Source organism: Boleophthalmus pectinirostris, unplaced genomic scaffold (assembly GCF_026225935.1).
Source record: "Boleophthalmus pectinirostris isolate CB_2022bp ecotype Guang Dong unplaced genomic scaffold, ASM2622593v1 HiC_scaffold_19, whole genome shotgun sequence".
Taxonomy (NCBI): Eukaryota; Metazoa; Chordata; class Actinopteri; order Gobiiformes; family Gobiidae; genus Boleophthalmus; species Boleophthalmus pectinirostris.
In genome coordinates, this window is record NW_026571140.1 from 45,107,314 (window position 1) to 45,125,175 (window position 17,862).

At 46.6% G+C, this 17,862-nt stretch overlaps 2 protein-coding genes across 2 annotated transcripts in view; one reads left to right on the forward strand and one right to left on the reverse strand.

Annotated features, from left to right (window-relative positions):
* Positions 1-1,817: 1,817 nt before the first annotated feature.
* On the reverse strand, positions 1,818-5,288 carry cdk10 (cyclin-dependent kinase 10). Its single transcript, XM_020936029.2, is given in 3 exon segments — positions 1,818-2,851; positions 2,853-3,522; positions 5,031-5,288. Coding segments are annotated over 3 exon segments (1,119 nt in total). The 5' UTR covers positions 5,096-5,288; the 3' UTR covers positions 1,818-2,467.
* Positions 5,289-5,323: 35 nt separating this feature from the next.
* Positions 5,324-17,862, forward strand: part of wdhd1 (WD repeat and HMG-box DNA binding protein 1) — a 50,680-nt gene continuing 38,141 nt past the window's right edge. The window contains exons 1-4 of the mRNA XM_055154394.1: positions 5,324-5,505; positions 8,662-8,749; positions 11,118-11,229; positions 11,302-11,453. Coding sequence (XP_055010369.1) covers positions 8,673-8,749; positions 11,118-11,229; positions 11,302-11,453 — 341 coding nt within the window. The 5' untranslated portion in view covers positions 5,324-5,505; positions 8,662-8,672. The remainder of the gene's footprint in view (positions 5,506-8,661; positions 8,750-11,117; positions 11,230-11,301; positions 11,454-17,862) is intronic.

Below are 17,862 nucleotides of genomic sequence, written 5' to 3' on the forward strand. Positions count from 1 at the left end.
TAAATCACCGATACGATAAATCAACGATACGATAAATCACCGTCCCTGATCTGAACCGGGACGAAAAGATTCAAATAATCTCGCCAAGGAGAGTCCTGAAGCAGCCAAAATATGAAAGCAATAATACTTGTTTTGTTTTTTTTCTACTTTTGACGAAGTGTTTTATTTTTGTAGAGGGACGAGCGCCACCTGCTCCATCTTTATTTATTTGTGCTTTTTAGTGTTGAATTATAACTCTTATTTTATGGCTGGAAACCATACGAGCATCTCAGTATCTCTGTAACCTCTTTTTGAATTTTAGTTTTGCTTAATTTTACCAAATGTGCCTCAGATTTTACTGTTTTATTTTGAAATTTGTGGGGATTTTGACAGTTTTTGTGTGATATTTTTGAAAGGCAATAATTTCAACATTTTTGAGACAATTTTAAGTTTAAGCAAATAACCTCAAATATGTCTCGTTTTAACGTCTCATGCAAAAACTAAAGAAACTGTCTGAACCAGGTCTGAACCAGGACTTGTTCGTGCCTCAGAAATTGTAAATAGAAGAGTTTTCATCAAACTTTAAATCCACATTAGAATTTGTTTTAAATTCTCCAAAAACTGTGACTTTGTGGTGTTTGTGGCGTTGGTTTCAGGTCTTGTTTAACCTCATGTTGCTGCAGTGTTTTTGTAAAATGCCGTTGTGTTGTTTGTATTTCCCTGGAGAGCCTTGTATTGACTGCAGGCCCACAATATTAAACTGACAAATAATTATGTTTAATAAAAAAATCTGTTAAAAAAAAAACACAACAAAAAAAAAGTTACAAAAATGGAAGAAAAAGTGAAAAGAGTAAAAAGGTGAAATGTAATTTATATTTTATGACCTGCATGAACATTTAGAATAAAGACGGCAGTGCCTGTGTCCCTCTGTGTCTCTGTGTGTCTCTGTGTCCCTGTCACACACACACATAAACTGGTGTGTTTGTTGTGTGTAATGTGTGTGTGAATGTTCGTGTGATCTGGATTTGTTCAGTATTATTATTATTTTTATTGTTGTTATAATGAAATTCGTGTTTAGGATGAGTTCTGTTTGACCGTTTCACATTTTCAAGGGAACAACACAAATTTCTGAAAAATATGTTTAAAGTTTGTGTCGTGTGGTGCCCCCTGCTGGTCGAGAACAACTGGTGCCCCTGGACACCGAGTCACTGGAGCGTGTGGATAATCTGGCCTTGCGGTGTGAGTGTGTGTGTGTGTGTGAGTGTGTGTGTGTGTGTGTGTGTGTGTGTGTGTGAGTGTGTGTGGGTGTGTGTGTGTGTGAGTGTGTGTGAGTGTGTGTGTGTGTGTGTGTGTGTGTGTGAGTGTGTGTGTGAGTGTGTGTGTGTGTGTGAGTCAAAGAAATCAAATCAAATCAAATCAGAGTTGTAAATGGACACAGTTTTACACAGCACTTTTCCACCTTCAGGCTCAAAGTGTTTTACAAGAAGGAACCACACACACACACACACACACACACAAACACACACACATACTGAGGTGGGGGGGTTAAGTGTCTTGCCTGAGGACACGACATCATTCATGTGTGGGAGCTGGAATTGCACCATCAACCTGTGTCTCTGTGGATCTGACGCTCACTGATGTTTATGTGAAGAGGGAATCAAACCGGCAACCTCCTGTGGCCCTACAGCAGGAAGTGAGCTGCTCTACAAAACAAAAACACCAGAGCTGCTGCTTTTATCAGTCACAAGACCTGGAGAATATTGAAGAACACGAGACGCCTGTAAAACATAAACCTGATTCATTTATCGACGCAGAGTTCAACATCAGAACGACACATGTGCAAAGGAAAAAGGTTTTTAATTCATCAGATTTGACTTATTCAACACGTGTGATTCACAAATCCCTCTGAGATCTTTGAGGAGGAGCTGCAGGTCAGAGACTCCAGATCTACAACAAAACCTCCAAACACAGAGACACCAGAGTCACTCCAGGATCTGTGATGTTTCTGTAGTAAAACTTCAGACTTCATTTACACGTTTCACACATAAACAAATCAATAAACAAAGTGTTTGACACAGTGAAATACACATAGATATTCTTCAGTTCTGTGGTAAAATCTGAGCTGCAGAGGAAATAACTCCTGACTCATTACAGACAAAAGGTTTAATTCTGTTTGTGTTTCTAAACATTTTAAATGTAAAATCATTTGAGTTTCTTCCGTCAAACAAAAACCTGCACCAGAGGAAAAATCCTCCAGCTGAGTCCAGACCAAAACAAGATCATGGAGCCGGTCCCCAGGCCCCGTGTGCCACTGCTCCTGAAGAACAGGTCACATGCAGGAGAATTTCCCTTTTAAAAGTACTAAAAAAATCAAAAATAATAATCATCCAGCTTTAGTTTTCTGACGTATGTTAGTTTCAGTTGTGTGTGTGATCGTGACAGGTCTGTACGTTTCTTTATGTTCAAGTCTCTGTCCCGCGGCTCAGACTCAGACCTTGGTCCTCTTGCTGCCCTCCGGCCCGGCTCCGGAGCGTCTGCCGCCCCCTTCTGGCGGCGGCGGGGCGGAGCGTTTGTTGCGGTGGTGGGGGAAGGTGGGCATGAGCTCGGGTTCACAGGGCAGAGGTTTCTCTTTAAAGTAGGAGCTCTGGAGACAGTCTGCGGCGGAGGCGCGGCGCTGGGGCTGGTACATGAACAGAGTGTTGAGCAGACGGTGTCCGGCCTCCGAGAGCCACGAGAAGCGGCTCTTCAGGTTATTGTACGGCTGCTTCCTCAGGCTGTACTGCCCCACCAGAGGCAGCTGCGAGAAGCCGGGCCAGATGGAGTCGTTGGGAGAACCCAGGAGCTGCACGATCAGGTCCAACTGCTGGATCTCCAGACGCTCCGGGGAGCAGAGGTTTGTGCAGGAGGAGCTCGGCCAGGATGCAGCCCACGGCCCACATGTCCAGGGCCGTGCTCTGAGACGTGGAGCCCAGCAGCAGCTCCGGCGCGCGGTACCACAGCGTCACCACGCGCGGCGTCATGGGCTGCTGCGGGAGCCCGTAGGTGCGCGCCAACCCGAAGTCCGCGATCTTCACCTGGCCTTTGTCCGTCATGAGCAGGTTGGACACCTTCAGGTCTCGGTGGATGATGAAGTTGTGGTGGAGGAACTGAAGCCCGCGCAGAAGCTGCAGGACGATACATTTGACCTGAGCCTCGGAGAACGGGCTCTGCATGTTCTCCAGCAGAGACGCCAGGTCCTGCTCGCAGTAGCCCATCACCAGGAACAGGCTCTGGAGCTGCGACCCCACCACCACCTCCCTGAGCTCCACCACGTTGGGGTGCGTGAGGCCCAGGAGCACGGTGATCTCCCTCAGGCTGCTGATGGGGATCCCGTCCTTCTCTTTGTCCATGCGAACCTTCTTCAGCGCCACGATGTCTCCGGACACGGTGTCCCTGGCGCGGTACACGATGCCGTACGTCCCCTCGCCGATACGGTTCAACTTCTCAAACTCACGTACGCTCCTACAGCCGCCGAGACGGTCGCTCTGAGGCACCGAGAACCACCTGCACACACAACACCACCAGTACTCAGATACTAGAGTACACACTCAGGTACTCAGATACTAGAGTACACACTCAGGTACTCAGATACTAGAGTACACACTCATGTACTCAGATACTAGAGTACACACTCAGGTACTCAGATACTAGAGTACACACTCAGGTACTCAGATACTAGAGTACACACTCAGGTACTCAGATACTAGAGTACACACTCAGGTACTCAGATACTAGAGTACACACTCAGGTACTCAGATACTAGAGTACTCAGATACTAGAGTACACACTCAGGTACTCAGATACTAGAGTACACACTCAGGTACTCAGATACTAGAGTACACTACTCATACTCAGAGTACACACTCAGGTACTCAGATACTAGAGTACACACTCAGGTACTCAGATACTAGAGTACACACTCAGGTACTCAGATACTAGAGTACACACTCAGGTACTCAGATACTAGAGTACACACTCAGGTACTCAGATACTAGAGTACACACTCAGGTACTCAGATACTAGAGTACACACTCAGGTACTCAGATACTACATAAATACTCAAATACTAGTACAGACCTGAGGTGGGAGCAAGTCGTTGTTTTGTGAGTCTCAAGTCTTTGGCCCCAAGTCTGAGTCAAGTCCTGAGTCAAATACGGACAAGTCCAAGTCAAGTCTCGAGTCACTGGTCCATAAATCCGAGTCTGAGTCCGAGTCGTTTGCTTTGAGCTTTAAACTAAACTGTACTTTAAAACTGTATATTTATATAAGAGTATTTATTTAAGAATTGTAGAAATACAATTTTTTTCCTTTTTAAATTTCTTGACGAGTCTGAGTGAATCATGATGATCAAAACAGAAAGAATTCAGATTTAAAAGAGATAAATAACAGATATTTTATCATAAAGGATCATGTTCTGTGTAGTTCCGTTTTACTGCACTCTACTGTGTTGTACTGTAGTATTACTGTTGTATTACTGTATTACTGTAGTACTTTTGAGTATCTCAGTACTTCAGTTCCATCCAAAGTACAAACAGAAGTGGGAGAAACATGTTCCAGTTTGTTCCTGTAAAATTCAGTGCTGCATTTATCAACTGTAAAGAGAAAAGTCTTTTATAAAAACATTTTTTTTAGGAGAAACATCGAGTTTTTCTCACGTCTGAGTCGAGTCCAAGTCACAACGTTCAAGTCTCCAGCTCTGGTGTAAAAACTCGTCTAATCTCATCATGAAAACACAAACACAACAAGAATATTTATATTTATATATATTATATTTATATATTTATATTTGACACAAACACTTCATCTGGAGAAAATCCTGGGACCTGAGACATTTCTGTATAAACTGGGACTAATCACTGGTTTTGTATAAATCTGCAGGACAGAGACACAAGGTCTGAGTCTTGGTCTTGGTCTAGTCTTGGTTTCGGTCTCGGTCTCTGCTCAGGGAAACATGTTTGGACCAAAGTCTGAAGAAAAACCTGAGAGACCAGAGCATCTTCATCAGGACCTACCTGAAGTCCTTCACCGACTTCAACGTGATCGGCTCCGGCTCCTCGTCAGCAGCTCCAGACTCCATGACCCAGACCTGGACCAGACCTGGACCAGACCTGGAGCAGACCTGGTTTAGTCCTGGTTCGGTCTTGGTCCTGGTTTAGTCCTGGTTTAGTCCTGGTTCGGTCTTATTTCTGGTTCTGGTTCGGATCAACGAAACAACCGCGTTAGCATCTTAGCATGTTAGCATTAGCACTAGCATGGAGCCGGACCAAAACTTCCTGTGCGTGTTTGCGTCAGTGCGTGGCGTGGGGACGTTCTGTGCGTCACGTCCGGTGTTTACGTGTGAGCGCGGGAGTTTGTGGAGCGGAGCCGGAGCCGTAAGAGCCTCAAAAACTCAACAAAAAATCAACAAAAACTCACGAAATCTACAGAAAACACGGAGTAAAGTCACGCCAGGGTCAGAGTTGATCGTGTTTCAGCGCGGATTGGCGGGTGAGGTGAGATTCTGAGCCGTAACAGTTTGAGAGTTTATCAGGTTTGTGTTTTGTTCTGTGACAAACGGGATCGGTCACATCTGATCTGAAACACTTTTATAAGTTTTATTTTAGAACCAAGACTAGATAAATGTTTAGAGTTTGTTTTACACAGCTTCACATTCACCTCTGTTTCTCTCTTAAATGTTTAGATCATAAAGCAGGAGTTTATATCTGGACATTTTTCCGTGTATTTGTGTGATATTTACAGTTAAAGCTGCACTGTGGAACTTTTCTGGTTTCTCACTGTGGCACTAAACTCATTTGTGTAGCATTTATTTAATTACAGGTGTTTTACTGCTCAAAAATAGGACATAAAAAAACCTGCATTCCTTCATTGAGTGTGCTTGCCTCTCCACAGATCTGACCTGTAACTTGGCCTGAGATAGATGAGTTTAATGCCATACTGTGGGACTTTCTAGACCTGGTGTCGGTAACCTTAAATACTCAGAGTAAGTCTGTGCACTTCATCGAATTTTTATCACGATTTCGATTTTCATGTGTCAAATGATTTTCAAACTCACGAAGGAGAAAACTTCAGGTTTTCTGCACGTGCTCAGTGGCTGCTCGGCAAAAAGTGAGAGGTGTCGCTCGTTTGTGTTGACAGGTGTGTTGACAGGTGTGTTATGTTTAGGTTTTGCATTTAATAGTTTTGATCTGACCTCACCGTTTTACTCTAAGTCTCTGAATGTTCAGGATCAAAAACTTTACTTTGAAAAGTTAAAAGTCGCTGAGACCTGCTGATCATGACGCCGTCGGCTTCGGCGTCGGCATTGACTTGTAAATATAAACAATTTTTGCCGACCAAAATGGCTGCCGCCCCGGACGTGATGTCATCATGTTTTTCTCGTATAATTGAGTTGAAATGATTTAAAACAGGGGGGTCCAAACTTTTTTCATCCAGGGCCACAAATCTAAACACAGAAGAAGCAGAGGGACGATCGAGGGCCACAGACTGACGCTCAGTACAGAGAATAACTGAATCTGTGCATGTTTATCACGTTAAAATGAACAGTCAGACTTTATTTACGCTAAGATCCTTAAAACCAAACACTAAATATTAAATATTGGCTTTATCAAGGTAAATTCCCCCCCTTCCCCCCCAAAAAAACAAAGTACATTTTTCAGTGATGCAAAGTAATTTGGGCCAATTCTCCTGGAAGCCTGAGGGCCAAGAAAAATTTGTCTGAGGGCGGCATTTGGCCCACGGGCCATACTTTGGACATGTCTAATTTAAAGCTTAATAAAGTTTCTTTTGGGATATTTTTATTAGGGGTGTCAAATTATCGCGTTAATTGCGATTAATTAATTACAGTCATATTTAGCGCGTTATGTTTTTTAATCGCGTTAATCTCATTTTTAATCTCTAACTTTACTGTTTCTGTATGTGAGTTGCTTTATTATAAAATCTGTTTTTATGTGTTGTTGGGACAACAGACACACACACAAAAACACATTTATACATTTTTTTATTTCGGTAATTCCACTTATTGCCGGAAACCCACACAAAACGCGCGCAGTAAGAGCGACGTAAACGTCATGTTCACGTTGGTGGCGTCAGGCACAATGGACGAGGTCGAAGAGCCAGTAGAACAGAGGCAGCAGTGCACAGGGAAAACACCGACACCGACCTGCTCCCGTGCGCCGCGTACGCTAAACCGCTGCGTAAACCGCTGCGTAAACCGCTTCCTCCTGTGCGCCTCTAAACCAGAACTAACACCAAGACTAAAACCGGGACTAACCCAGTCCAGAACTAAAACCAGAACTAAAACAAGGTCTAAACCAGGTCTAAACCAGGTCTAAACCAGGTCTAAACCAGGTCTAAACCAGAACTAACACCAAGACTAAAACCGGGACTAACCCAGTCCAGGACTAAAACCAGAACTAAAACCAGGTCTAAACCAGAACTAACACCAGAACTAAAACCAGGACTAACCCATTCCAGGACTAAACTAGGACTAAAGTAGGACTAAAGCAGGTCTAAACCAGGACTAAAACCAGTGATCTCATATATAAAGCATTTCTCTATCAATAATATATTTTAATCTGGTTAAGGAAAGACTGGACTTTTTATTGTCTTTAAGTCGACAAAAGTTATTATGTTCAGATTTCCTCGTCTTTGTTACTTTACAACAAACAGTTTCTTATTCATGGAGACTTGGGCTCAACAGCCAATTTGGAGAGATTTGTTAAACGATAAATGACTTTATAAAGTCACTTTTTTTGTTCTATATCAGTCTTTTGATCTGCCACAATAATGTAATAATGAATTTAAATGAAAATACCTCAAATTGAAGCTTTTCTCAGCAATTTTTAGGTGAGATTAAAAGAGATTAATTCGATGAATTAATTACAGATCATAATTAATTAATCTCTCAATTTTTTTAATCGCATGACAGCACTAATATTTATATAAATAAGTTTATTTATTTTATATTTTAAATCTAGAGTTTGTAGAACAGTTGGATATAGAGTTTATTTTGGACACATATCAGTTTTTCTGTCTTATTTCCTGTTCAAAGTTTATTTGGTTCATTTGATGTTGTGTACTTCAGAAAACTGCTCTGAGGTGCAGATTTGGAGCCTGAATTTATTTTCAGTTTTAAAGTTTTGCTTAAATTATCAATAACAAAGTGTTGTTGTTTTTTTAAAAGAGAGAAATTTTGAATAAATGCATCGTGTAACAAAAAAATGCTGCTAATCATGATTTCAATATTGGCCAAAATGGTGATAATGACTTTTCCAGAATGGAGCAGATTTAACTCCGAGGTTTGGAGCGTCTCCCACACGAAAAACACTCTGAGTGTGAAACGAGGAAAACTCTGCAGCACACTGAGCCTCTGACACAAAAATATTAAAAACATTTTATTTTAAAGTTTCAAGATTCCCTTTCTCCACAAATGTAGAAATATATTTAAAAACAAACAAACTAAAAATATAAATAAAATTGTAATTAAAGAGTCATTATTTATTTTCCACAGTCTCAGGAGCCACAGCAGGAGGAGGAAAGAGCCACATGTGACGATCTGATCCAGACAAAACAATCACGTTTCCATAGAGACGAGCAGGAAAGTGACAGAGTGGAGCTTTAACCTTGTTGTTGTTGTTGTTGTAGTTTTGGTGAAGATGCCGTGTGAGAAGAAGCCGATGCGTTATGGACACTCTGAGGGCCACACTGAGGTCTGCTTCGACCACACGGGCGGGTGAGTCTCCACTACACTTCACCTGTTTAGATACGACTCTCTGCCACGCACACACATGCACAGCACCCCCCTGTTATTCCTCAGGATTTACCTGGTGATTTGTTCTGCACGTGCTCAGAGTCAACACTCGTCACTACGGCAACACACACACGGACAAACTCCACGAGACCTTCATCATGAGCTGATACTGGTCCTCTCACGTTCCTCTGGTGTTCTCCTCATGTTCCTCTCATGTTCCTCTGGTGTTCTCCTCATGTTCCTCTCATGTTCCTCTGGTGTTCTCCTCATGTTCCTCTCATGTTCCTCTGGTGTTCTCCTCATGTTCCTCTCATGTTCCTCTGGTGTTCTCCTCATGTTCCTCTCATGTTCTTCTCCTCATGTTCCTCTGGTGTTCTCCTCACGTTCCTCTGGTGTTCTCCTCATGTTCCTCTGGTGTTCTCCTCATGTTCCTCTCATGTTCCTCTGGTGTTCTCCTCATGTTCCTCTCATGTTCCTCTGGTGTTCTCCTCATGTTCCTCTCATGTTCCTCTGGTGTTCTCTCATGTTCCTCTCACTCTGTTCTCTCTCATGTTCCTCTCATGTTCCTCTGGTGTTCTCCTCATGTTCCTCTCATGTTCCTCTGGTGTTCTCCTCATGTTCCTCTGGTGTTCTCCTCATGTTCCTCCTCACGTTCCTCTGGTGTTCTCCTCATGTTCCTCTCATGTTCCTCTGGTGTTCTCCTCATGTTCCTCTCATGTTCCTCTGGTGTTCTCCTCATGTTCCTCTTGTTCTCCTCATGTTCCTCTGGTGTTCTCCTCATGTTCCTCTCATGTTCCTCTGGTGTTCTCCTCATGTTCCTCTGGTGTTCTCCTCATGTTCCTCTCATGTTCCTCTGGTGTTCTCCTCATGTTCCTCTGGTGTTCTCCTCATGTTCCTCTCATGTTCCTCTCACATTCCTCTGGTGTTCTCCTCATGTTCCTCTCACGTTCCTTTGGTGTTCTCCTCATGTTCCTCTCATGTTCCTCTCACGTTCCTCTGGTGTTTCTCTGTCTCTCTCACTCATTCTCTGTTCCTCTGGTGTTCTCCTCATGTTCCTCTCATGTTCTCCTCTCATGTTCCTCTCATGTTCCTCTCATGTTCCTCTGGTGTTCTCCTCATGTTCCTCTCATGTTCCTCTGGTGTTCTCCTCATGTTCCTCTCATGTTCTCCTCTCATGTTCCTCTCATGTTCCTCTGGTGTTCTCCTCATGTTCCTCTGGTGTTTTCCTCATGTTCTCCTCTCATGTTCTCCTCTCATGTTCCTCTCATGTTCCTCTCGTGTTCCTCTGGTGTTCCTCTCATGTTCCTCTCGTGTTCCTCTCGTGTTCTTCTGATGTTCCTCTGATGTTCTCCTCTCCTGTTCCTCTCATGTTCCTCTCATGTTCCTCTCATGTTCCTCTCATGTTCCTCTGATGTTCTCCTCTCGTGTTCTTCTCGTGTTCCTCTCATGTTCCTCTCATGTTCTCCTCATGTTCTCCTCTGACGTTCCTCTGATATTCCTCTGATGTTCCTCTGGTGTTCCTCTGATGTTCTTCTCTCGTGTTCCTCTGGTGTTCCTCTGATGTTCTTCTCTCGTGTTCCTCTGATGTTCTTCTCTCGTGTTCTTCTGATGTTCCTCTGATGTTCTCCTCTCCTGTTCCTCTCATGTTCCTCTCATGTTCTCCTCTCATGTTCCTCTCATGTTCCTCTGATGTTCTCCTCTCGTGTTCTTCTCGTGTTCCTCTCATGTTCCTCTCATGTTCTCCTCATGTTCTCCTCTCATGTTTCTCTCATGTTCCTTTCATGTTCTCCTCATGTTCTCCTCTGACGTTCCTCTGATATTCCTCTGATGTTCCTCTGGTGTTCCTCTGATGTTCTTCTCTCGTGTTCCTCTGGTGTTCCTCTGGTGTTCCTCTGGTGTTCCTCTGATGTTCTTCTCTCGTGTTCCTCTGATGTTCCTCTGATGTTCCTCTCTCGTGTTCCTCTGATGTTCCTCTCTCGTGTTCCTCTGATGTTCTTCTCTCGTGTTCCTCTGATGTTCCTCTGATGTTCCTCTCTGATGTTCCTCTCTCGTGTTCCTCTGATGTTCTTCTCTCGTGTTCCACTGGTGTTCCTCTCATGTTCCTCTGATGTTCTCCTCTCGTGTTCTTCTCGTGTTCCTCTCATGTTCCTCTCATGTTCTCCTCATGTTCTCCTCTGACGTTCCTCTGATATTCCTCTGATGTTCCTCTGGTGTTCCTCTGATGTTCTTCTCTCGTGTTCCTCTGGTGTTCCTCTGATGTTCCTCTGATGTTCCTCTCTCGTGTTCCTCTGATGTTCTTCTCTCGTGTTCCGCTGGTGTTCCTCTCATGTTCCTCTGATGTTCTCCTCAGGTTCATCGTGACGTGTGGAAGCGACGGAGACGTTCGGATCTGGGAGGGTTTGGACGACGACGACCCGCGATTCATCACCGTGGGGGAGAAGGCCTACTCCCTCAGCCTGAAGGTCAGAACCTCCTGCTCCCGACGCGTCTCTCCGTTCTCGCCGTGTCCCTCTAACGTGCGCGTGTCTCCTCAGGGCGGGCGTTTGGCGACGGCGAGCTCCAGTAACGCGGTGCAGCTCCACACGTTTCCGGAGGGAGAACCCGACGGGATCCTGACGCGCTTCACCACCAACGCCACCCACGTCACCTTCAACGCCGCCGGCACCAGAGTCGCCGCCGGGTCCAGGTGCAGAACCTTCACCCACACCTGGGGGGGGGGGGGTTCCTCTCCTGTTCCTCTCGTGTTCCTCTCCTGTTCCCCTCGTGTTCCTCTCCTGTTCCTCTCGCGTTCCTCTCACGTTCCTCTCGTGTTCCTCTCCTGTTCCTCTCGCGTTCTCCTCTCACGTTCCTCTCCTGTTCCTCTCGTGTTCCTCTCCTGTTCCTCTCCTGTTCCTCTCCTGTTCCTCTGTGTCCTGTTCCTCTCTGTTCCTCTCGTGTTCTCCGTTCCCTGTTCCTCTGTTTCCTCTCGTCCTCTCGTGTTCCTCTCCTGTTCCTCTCGTGTTCCTCTCGTGTTCCTCTCGTGTTCCTCTCCTGTTCCTCTCCTGTTCCTCTCGTTCCTCCTGTGTTCCTCTCGTGTTCCTCTCGCTGTTCCTCTCGTTCCTCTCCTGTTCCTCTCGTGTTCCTCTCGTGTTCCTCTCGTGTTTGTCTCCTGTTCCTCTCGTGTTCCTCTCGTGTTCCTCTCCTGTTCCTCTCGTGTTCCTCTCGCGTTCCTCTCACGTTCCTCTCGTGTTCCTCTCGTGTTCCTCTCGTGTTCCTCTCCTGTTCCTCTCCTGTTTCTCTCGTGTTCCTCTCGTGTTCCTCTCACGTTCCTCTCGTGTTCCTCTCCTGTTCCTCTCGTGTTTCTCTCGTGTTCCTCTCGTGTTCCTCTCGCGTTCCTCCCTGTTTCTCTCGTGTTCCTCTCGTGTTCCTCTCTGTTCCTCTCGTGTTCCTCTCGTGTTCCTCTCGTGTTCCTCTCCTGTTCCTCTCGTGTTCCTCTCGTGTTTCCTCTCGTGTTCCTCTCTGTTTGTCCTCTCTCTGTTCCTCTCTGTTCCTTTCCTGTTCCTCTCGTGTTCCTCTCGTGTTCCTCTCGTGTTCCTCTCGTGTTCCTCTCCTGTTCCTCTCGCGTTCCTCTCACGTTCCTCTCGTGTTCCTCTCGTGTTCCTCTCATGTTCCTCTCGTGTCCTCTCGTGTTTCTCTCGTGTTCTCTCGTGTGTTCCTCTCCTGTTCCTCTCCTGTCCTCTCCTCTCGTGTTCCTCTCGTGTTCCTCTCTTGTGTTCCTCTCGTGTTCCTCGTGTGTTCTCGTGTTCCTTTCGTGTTCCTCTCGTGTTCCTCTCGTGTTTCTCTCGTGTTTCTCTCGTGTTCCTCTCGTGTTCCTCTCGTGTTCCTCTCGTTCCTCGTGTTCCTCTCGTGTTCTCTCGTGTTCCTCTCGTGTTCCTCTCGTGTTCCTCTCTGTCTCCGTTCTTCACGTTCCTCTCACGTTCCTCTCGTGTTCCTCTCCTGTTCCTCTCGCGTTCCTCTCACGTTCCTCTCGCTTCCTCTCGTGTTCTCTCGTGTTCCTCTCCTGTTCCTCTCATGTTTCTCTCCTCTCGTGTTCCTCTCGTGTTCCTCTGTGTTCCTCTCTGTTTCTCTCGTGTTCCTCTCGTGTTCCTTCTCCTGTTCCTCTGTCCTCTCTGTTCCTCTCTGTTCCTCTTCTGTTCTCTCGTGTTCCTCTGTTCCTCTCTGTTTCCTCTCTGTGTTCCTCTCTCTCTTTCCTCTCAGTGTTCTCTCTCTCCTCGTGTTCTCTCTCTCGTTCCTCTCCGTGTTCCTCTCGTGTTCCTCTCGTGTTCCTCTCGTTCCTCGCGTGTTCCTCTCGTGTTCCTATCGTGTTCCTCTCGTGTTGTTCCTCTCGTGTTTCTCTCGTGTTCCTCTCGTGTTCCTCTCGTGTTCCTCTCGTTTCTCTCGTGTTCCTCTCGTGTTCCTCTCGTGTTTCTCTCGTGTTCTCTTCGTGTTTCCTCTCTTTTCTCTCGTGTCCTCTCTGTTCCTTCCTGTTCCTCTGTGTTCCTCTCCTGTTCCTCTCCTGTTCCTCTCGTTCCTCTGTTCCTCTCGCGTTCCTCTCGTTCCTCTCGTTCCTCTCCTGTTCCTCTCTCTCTGTTTCCTCTCGTGTTCCTCTCGTGTTCCTCTCGTGTTCCTCTCGTGTTCCTCTCCTGTTCCTCTCGTGTTCCTCTCGTGTTCCTCTCGTGTTCCTCTCCTGTTCCTCTCGTGTTCCTCTCGTGTTCCTCTCCTGTTCCTCTCGTGTTCCTCTCGTGTTCCTCTCGTGTTCCTCTCTCTGTTTTCTCCTCTCTCGTTTCCTCTCGTGTTCCTCTCCTGTTCCTCTCCTGTGTTCTCTCAGTGTTCCTCTCGTGTTCCTCTCGTGTCCTCTTTCTCTCGTGTTCCTCTCCTCTGTTTTCTCTCGTGTTCCTCTCTGTTCCTCCTCCTGTTTCCTCTCTGTTTCTCTCCTCTCTGTTCCTCTCGTTCCTCTGTTCCTCTCGTGTTCTCTCGTGTTCCTCTCGTGTTCCTCTCCTGTTCCTCTCGTGTTCCTCTCTGTTCCTCTCTGTTCCTCTCGTGTTCCTCTCGTGTTTCCTCTCGTGTTCCTCTTCGTCGTGTTCCTCTGTTCCTCTCTCGTGTTCCTCTCCTGTTCTGTTCTCTCGTGTTCCTCTCCTGTTCCTCTCTGTTCCTCTCTGTGTTCCTCTCGTTCCTCTCGTGTTCCTCTCGTGTTCCTCTCGTGTTTCTCTGTTCCTTCCTCTCGTGTCCTCTCTGTTTCTCTCGTGTTCCTCTCGTGTTCTCTCTCTCTGTTCCTCTCGTGTTTCTCTCGTGTTCCTCTCATGTTCCTCTCCTGTTTCCTCTCTGTGTTCCTCTCCTGTTCCTCTCGTGTTTCTCTCGTGTGTTCTCTCGTGTTCCTCTCTGTTCCTCTCGTGTTCCTCTCGTGTTCCTCTCGTGTCTCTCTGTTCCTCTCGTGTTCCTCTCGTGTTCCTCTCTCTCTGTGTTCCTCTCCTGTTCCTCCTCTCGTGTTCCTCTCCGTGTTCCTCTCGTGTTTCCTCTCGTGTTCTCTCTCCTCTGTTTCCTCTCCTCTCTGTTCTCTCGTGTTCCTCTCTCGTCGTTCCTCTCTGTTCCTCTCGTGTTCCTCTCGTGTTCCTCTCGTGTTTCCTCTGGTGTTCCTCTGTGTTCCTCTCCTGTTCTCTCTGTTCCTCTCGTGTTCCTCTCGTGTCCTCTGTTTCCTCTCCTGTTCCTCTTGTGTTTCTCTCTCTCGTGTTCCTCTCGTGTTTTCTCTGTTCCTCTCGTGTTCCTCTCCTGTTCCTCTCGTGTTCCTCTTGTGTTCCTCTCCTGTTCCTCTCCTGTTCCTCTCGTGTTCCTCTCGTGTTCCTCTCGTGTTCCTCTCGTGTTCCTCTCGTGTTCCTCTCGTGTTCCTCTTGTGTTCCTCTCCTGTTCCTCTCATGTTCCTCTCGTGTTCCTCTCGTGTTTCTCTCGTGTTCCTCTCCTGTTCCTCTCGTGTTCCTCTCTCATGTTCCTCTCCTGTTCCTCTCGTGTTTCTCTTCGTGTTCCTCTCGTGTTCCTTTGTCTCCTGTTCCTCTTCTGTGTTCCTCTCCTGTTTCCTCTCGTGTGTTCCTCTGTGTTCCTCTCCTGTTCCTTTCCTGTTCCTCTCGTGTTCCTCTCGTGTTCCTCTCTCGTGTTTCTCTCTCGTGTTCCTCTCCTGTTCCTCTCGTGTTCCTCTCATGTTCCTCTCTGTTCTCTCTCTCCTGTTCTCTCCGTTCCTCTCGCCTGTTCCTCTCGTGTTCTCTCTTGTTCCTCTCCTGTTCCTCTCGTGTTCCTCTCGTGTTCCTCTCTGTTTCTCTCGTGTTTCTCTCAGTGTTCCTCTCGTGTTCCTCTCCTGTTCCTCTCGTGTTCTCTGTGTTCCTCTCGTGTTTCCTCTCTGTTTCCTCTCTCGTGTCTCGTTCCTCTCGTGTTCCTCTCGTGTTCCTCTCCTGTTCCTCTCGTGTTTCTCTCGTGTTCCTCTCCTGTTCCTCTCGTGTTCTCTCGTGTTCCTCTCATGTTTCTCTCCTGTTCCTCTCGTGTTCCTCTCGTGTTTCTCTCCTGTTCCTCTCGTGTTTCTCTCGTGTTCCTCTCGTGTTCCTCTCCTGTTCCTCTCGTGTTCTCTCATGTTCCTCTCGTGTTTCTCTCTGTTCCTCTCGTGTTCCTCTCCTGTTCCTCTCGTGTTCCTCTCGTGTTCCTCTTGTGTTCCTCTCGTGTTTCTCTCCTGTTCCTCTCGTGTTCCTCTCGTGTTTCTCTCGTGTTCCTCTCGTGTTTCTCTCCTGTTCCTCTCGTGTTCCTCTCCTGTTCCTCTCGTGTTCCTCTCGTTCGTTCTCTCGTGTTCCTCTCGTGTTTCTCTCGTGTTCCTCTCCTGTTCCTCTCGTGTTCCTCTCGTGTTTCTCTCCTGTTCCTCTCGTGTTCCTCTCCTGTTCCTCTTGTGTTCCTCTCATGTTTCTCTCCTGTTCCTCTCGTGTTCCTCTCGTGTTCCTCTTGTGTTCCTCTCGTGTTTCTCTCGTGTTCCTCTCGTGTTTTTCTCTCCTGTTCCTCTCGTGTTCCTCTCTGTTCCTCTGTTTCCTCTGTGTTCTCTCCTGTTCCTCTCGTGTTCCTCTCTCTCTGTGTTCCTCTCGTGTTTCTCTGTTCCTCTCCTGTTCTCTTGTTCCTCCTCTCGTGTTCCTCTCGTGTTCCTCTCGTGTTCTCTCGTGTTCTCTCTGTTCTCTCGTGTTCCTCTCGTGTTTCTCTCGTGTTCCTCTCGTGTTCCTCTCGTGTTCCTCTTGTGTTCCTCTCGTGTTTCTCTCGTGTTCCTCTCGTGTTCCTCTCGTGTTCCTCTCGTGTTCCTCTCGTGTTCTCTCGTGTTTCTCTCGTGTTCCTCTCGTGTTCCTCTCGTGTTCCTCTCGTGTTTCTCTCGTGTTCCTCTCGTGTTCCTCTCGTGTTTCTCTCCTGTTTCTCTCGTGTTCCTCTCGTGTTTCTCTCGTGTTCCTCTCCTGTTCCTCTCGTGTTCCTCTCGTGTTCTCTCCTGTTCTCTCGTGTTCCTCTCCTGTTCCTCTCGTGTTCCTCTCGTGTTCCTCTCCTGTTCCTCTCATGTCCGGAGACGCAAAAACTGACACATACTTTTTAAAATCAAAATTTATAAATAATTTGTGTCTTCATGGAAACTGCTCAACATTCCACCATAGACATACATGTAGAACACCCCCAGTGAGGTGTATCAACCAGAACTGAACCAGGTCTAAACCAGAACTAAACCAGGACTGAACCAGGACTAAACCAGGACTAAACCAGAACTAAACCAGGACTGAACCAGGACTGAACCAGGACTGAACCAGGTCTAAACCAGGTCTAAACCAGGTCTGAACCAGGTCTGAACCAGGTCTGAACCAGGACTGAACCCGGTCTAAACCAGGACTAAACCAGGACTAAACCAGGTCTAAACCAGGACTAAACCAGGTCTAAACCAGGTCTAAACCAGGACTAAACCAGGACTAAACCAGGACTAAACCAGGTCTAAACCAGGTAAACCAGGACTAAAACCAGGACTAAACCAGGTCTAAACCAGGTCTAAACCAGGACTAAACCAGGACTAAACCACTGAACCAGGACTAAACCAGAACTAAACCAGAACTAAACCAGGACTGAACCAGGACTGAACCAGGACTGAACCAGGTCTAAACTGGGTCTAAACCAGGGTCTGAACCAGGTCTGAACCAGGTCTGAACCAGGACTGAACCCAGGTCTAAACCAGGACTAAACCAGGACTAAACCAGGACTAAACCAGTCTAAACCACTAAACCAGGACTAAACCAGGACTAAACCAGGTCTAAACCAGGACTAAACCAGGACTAAACCAGGACTAAACCAGGACTAAACCAGGTCTAAACCAGGTCTAAACCAGGTCTAAACCAGGTCTAAACCAGGACTAAACCAGGTAAAGGTCTAACCAGGTCTAAACCAGGTCTAAACCAGGACTAAACCAGGTCTAAACCAGGTCTAAACCAGGTCTAAACCAGGTCTAAACCAGGGACTAAACCAGGACTACTAAACCAGGACTAAACCAGGTCTAAACCAGGTCTAAACCAGGACTAAACCAGGTCTAAACCAGGTCTAAACCAGGTCTAAACCAGGACTAAACCAGGTCTAAACCAGGTCTAAACCAGGTCTAAACCAGGTCTAAACCAGGTCTAAACCAGGTCTAAACCAGGACTAAAACCAGGACTAAACCAGGTCTAAACCAGGACTAAACCAGGACTAAACCAGGTCTAAACCAGGTCTAAACCAGGACTAAACCAGGACTAAACCAGGACTAAACCAGGTCTAAACCAGGTCTAAACCAGGTCTGTATCAGGTGTATTGAGCGTCTGTGTTTGTGACTCAGGGATTTTGCTTTGAGCGTTTGTTGTTTATTGATTTTGTTGTAAATGTTTTTGAGGATCGTTTGTGTCTCGTCTCCTCCTCCTCGTCTCCTCCTCTCGTCTCCTCCTCCTCGTCTCCTCCTCGTCTCCTCCTCCTCGTCTCCTCCTCGTCTCCTCCTCGTCTCCTCCTCGTCTCCCTCTCCTCCTCGTCTCCTCCTCGTCTCCTCCTCGTCTCCTCCTCCTCCTCGT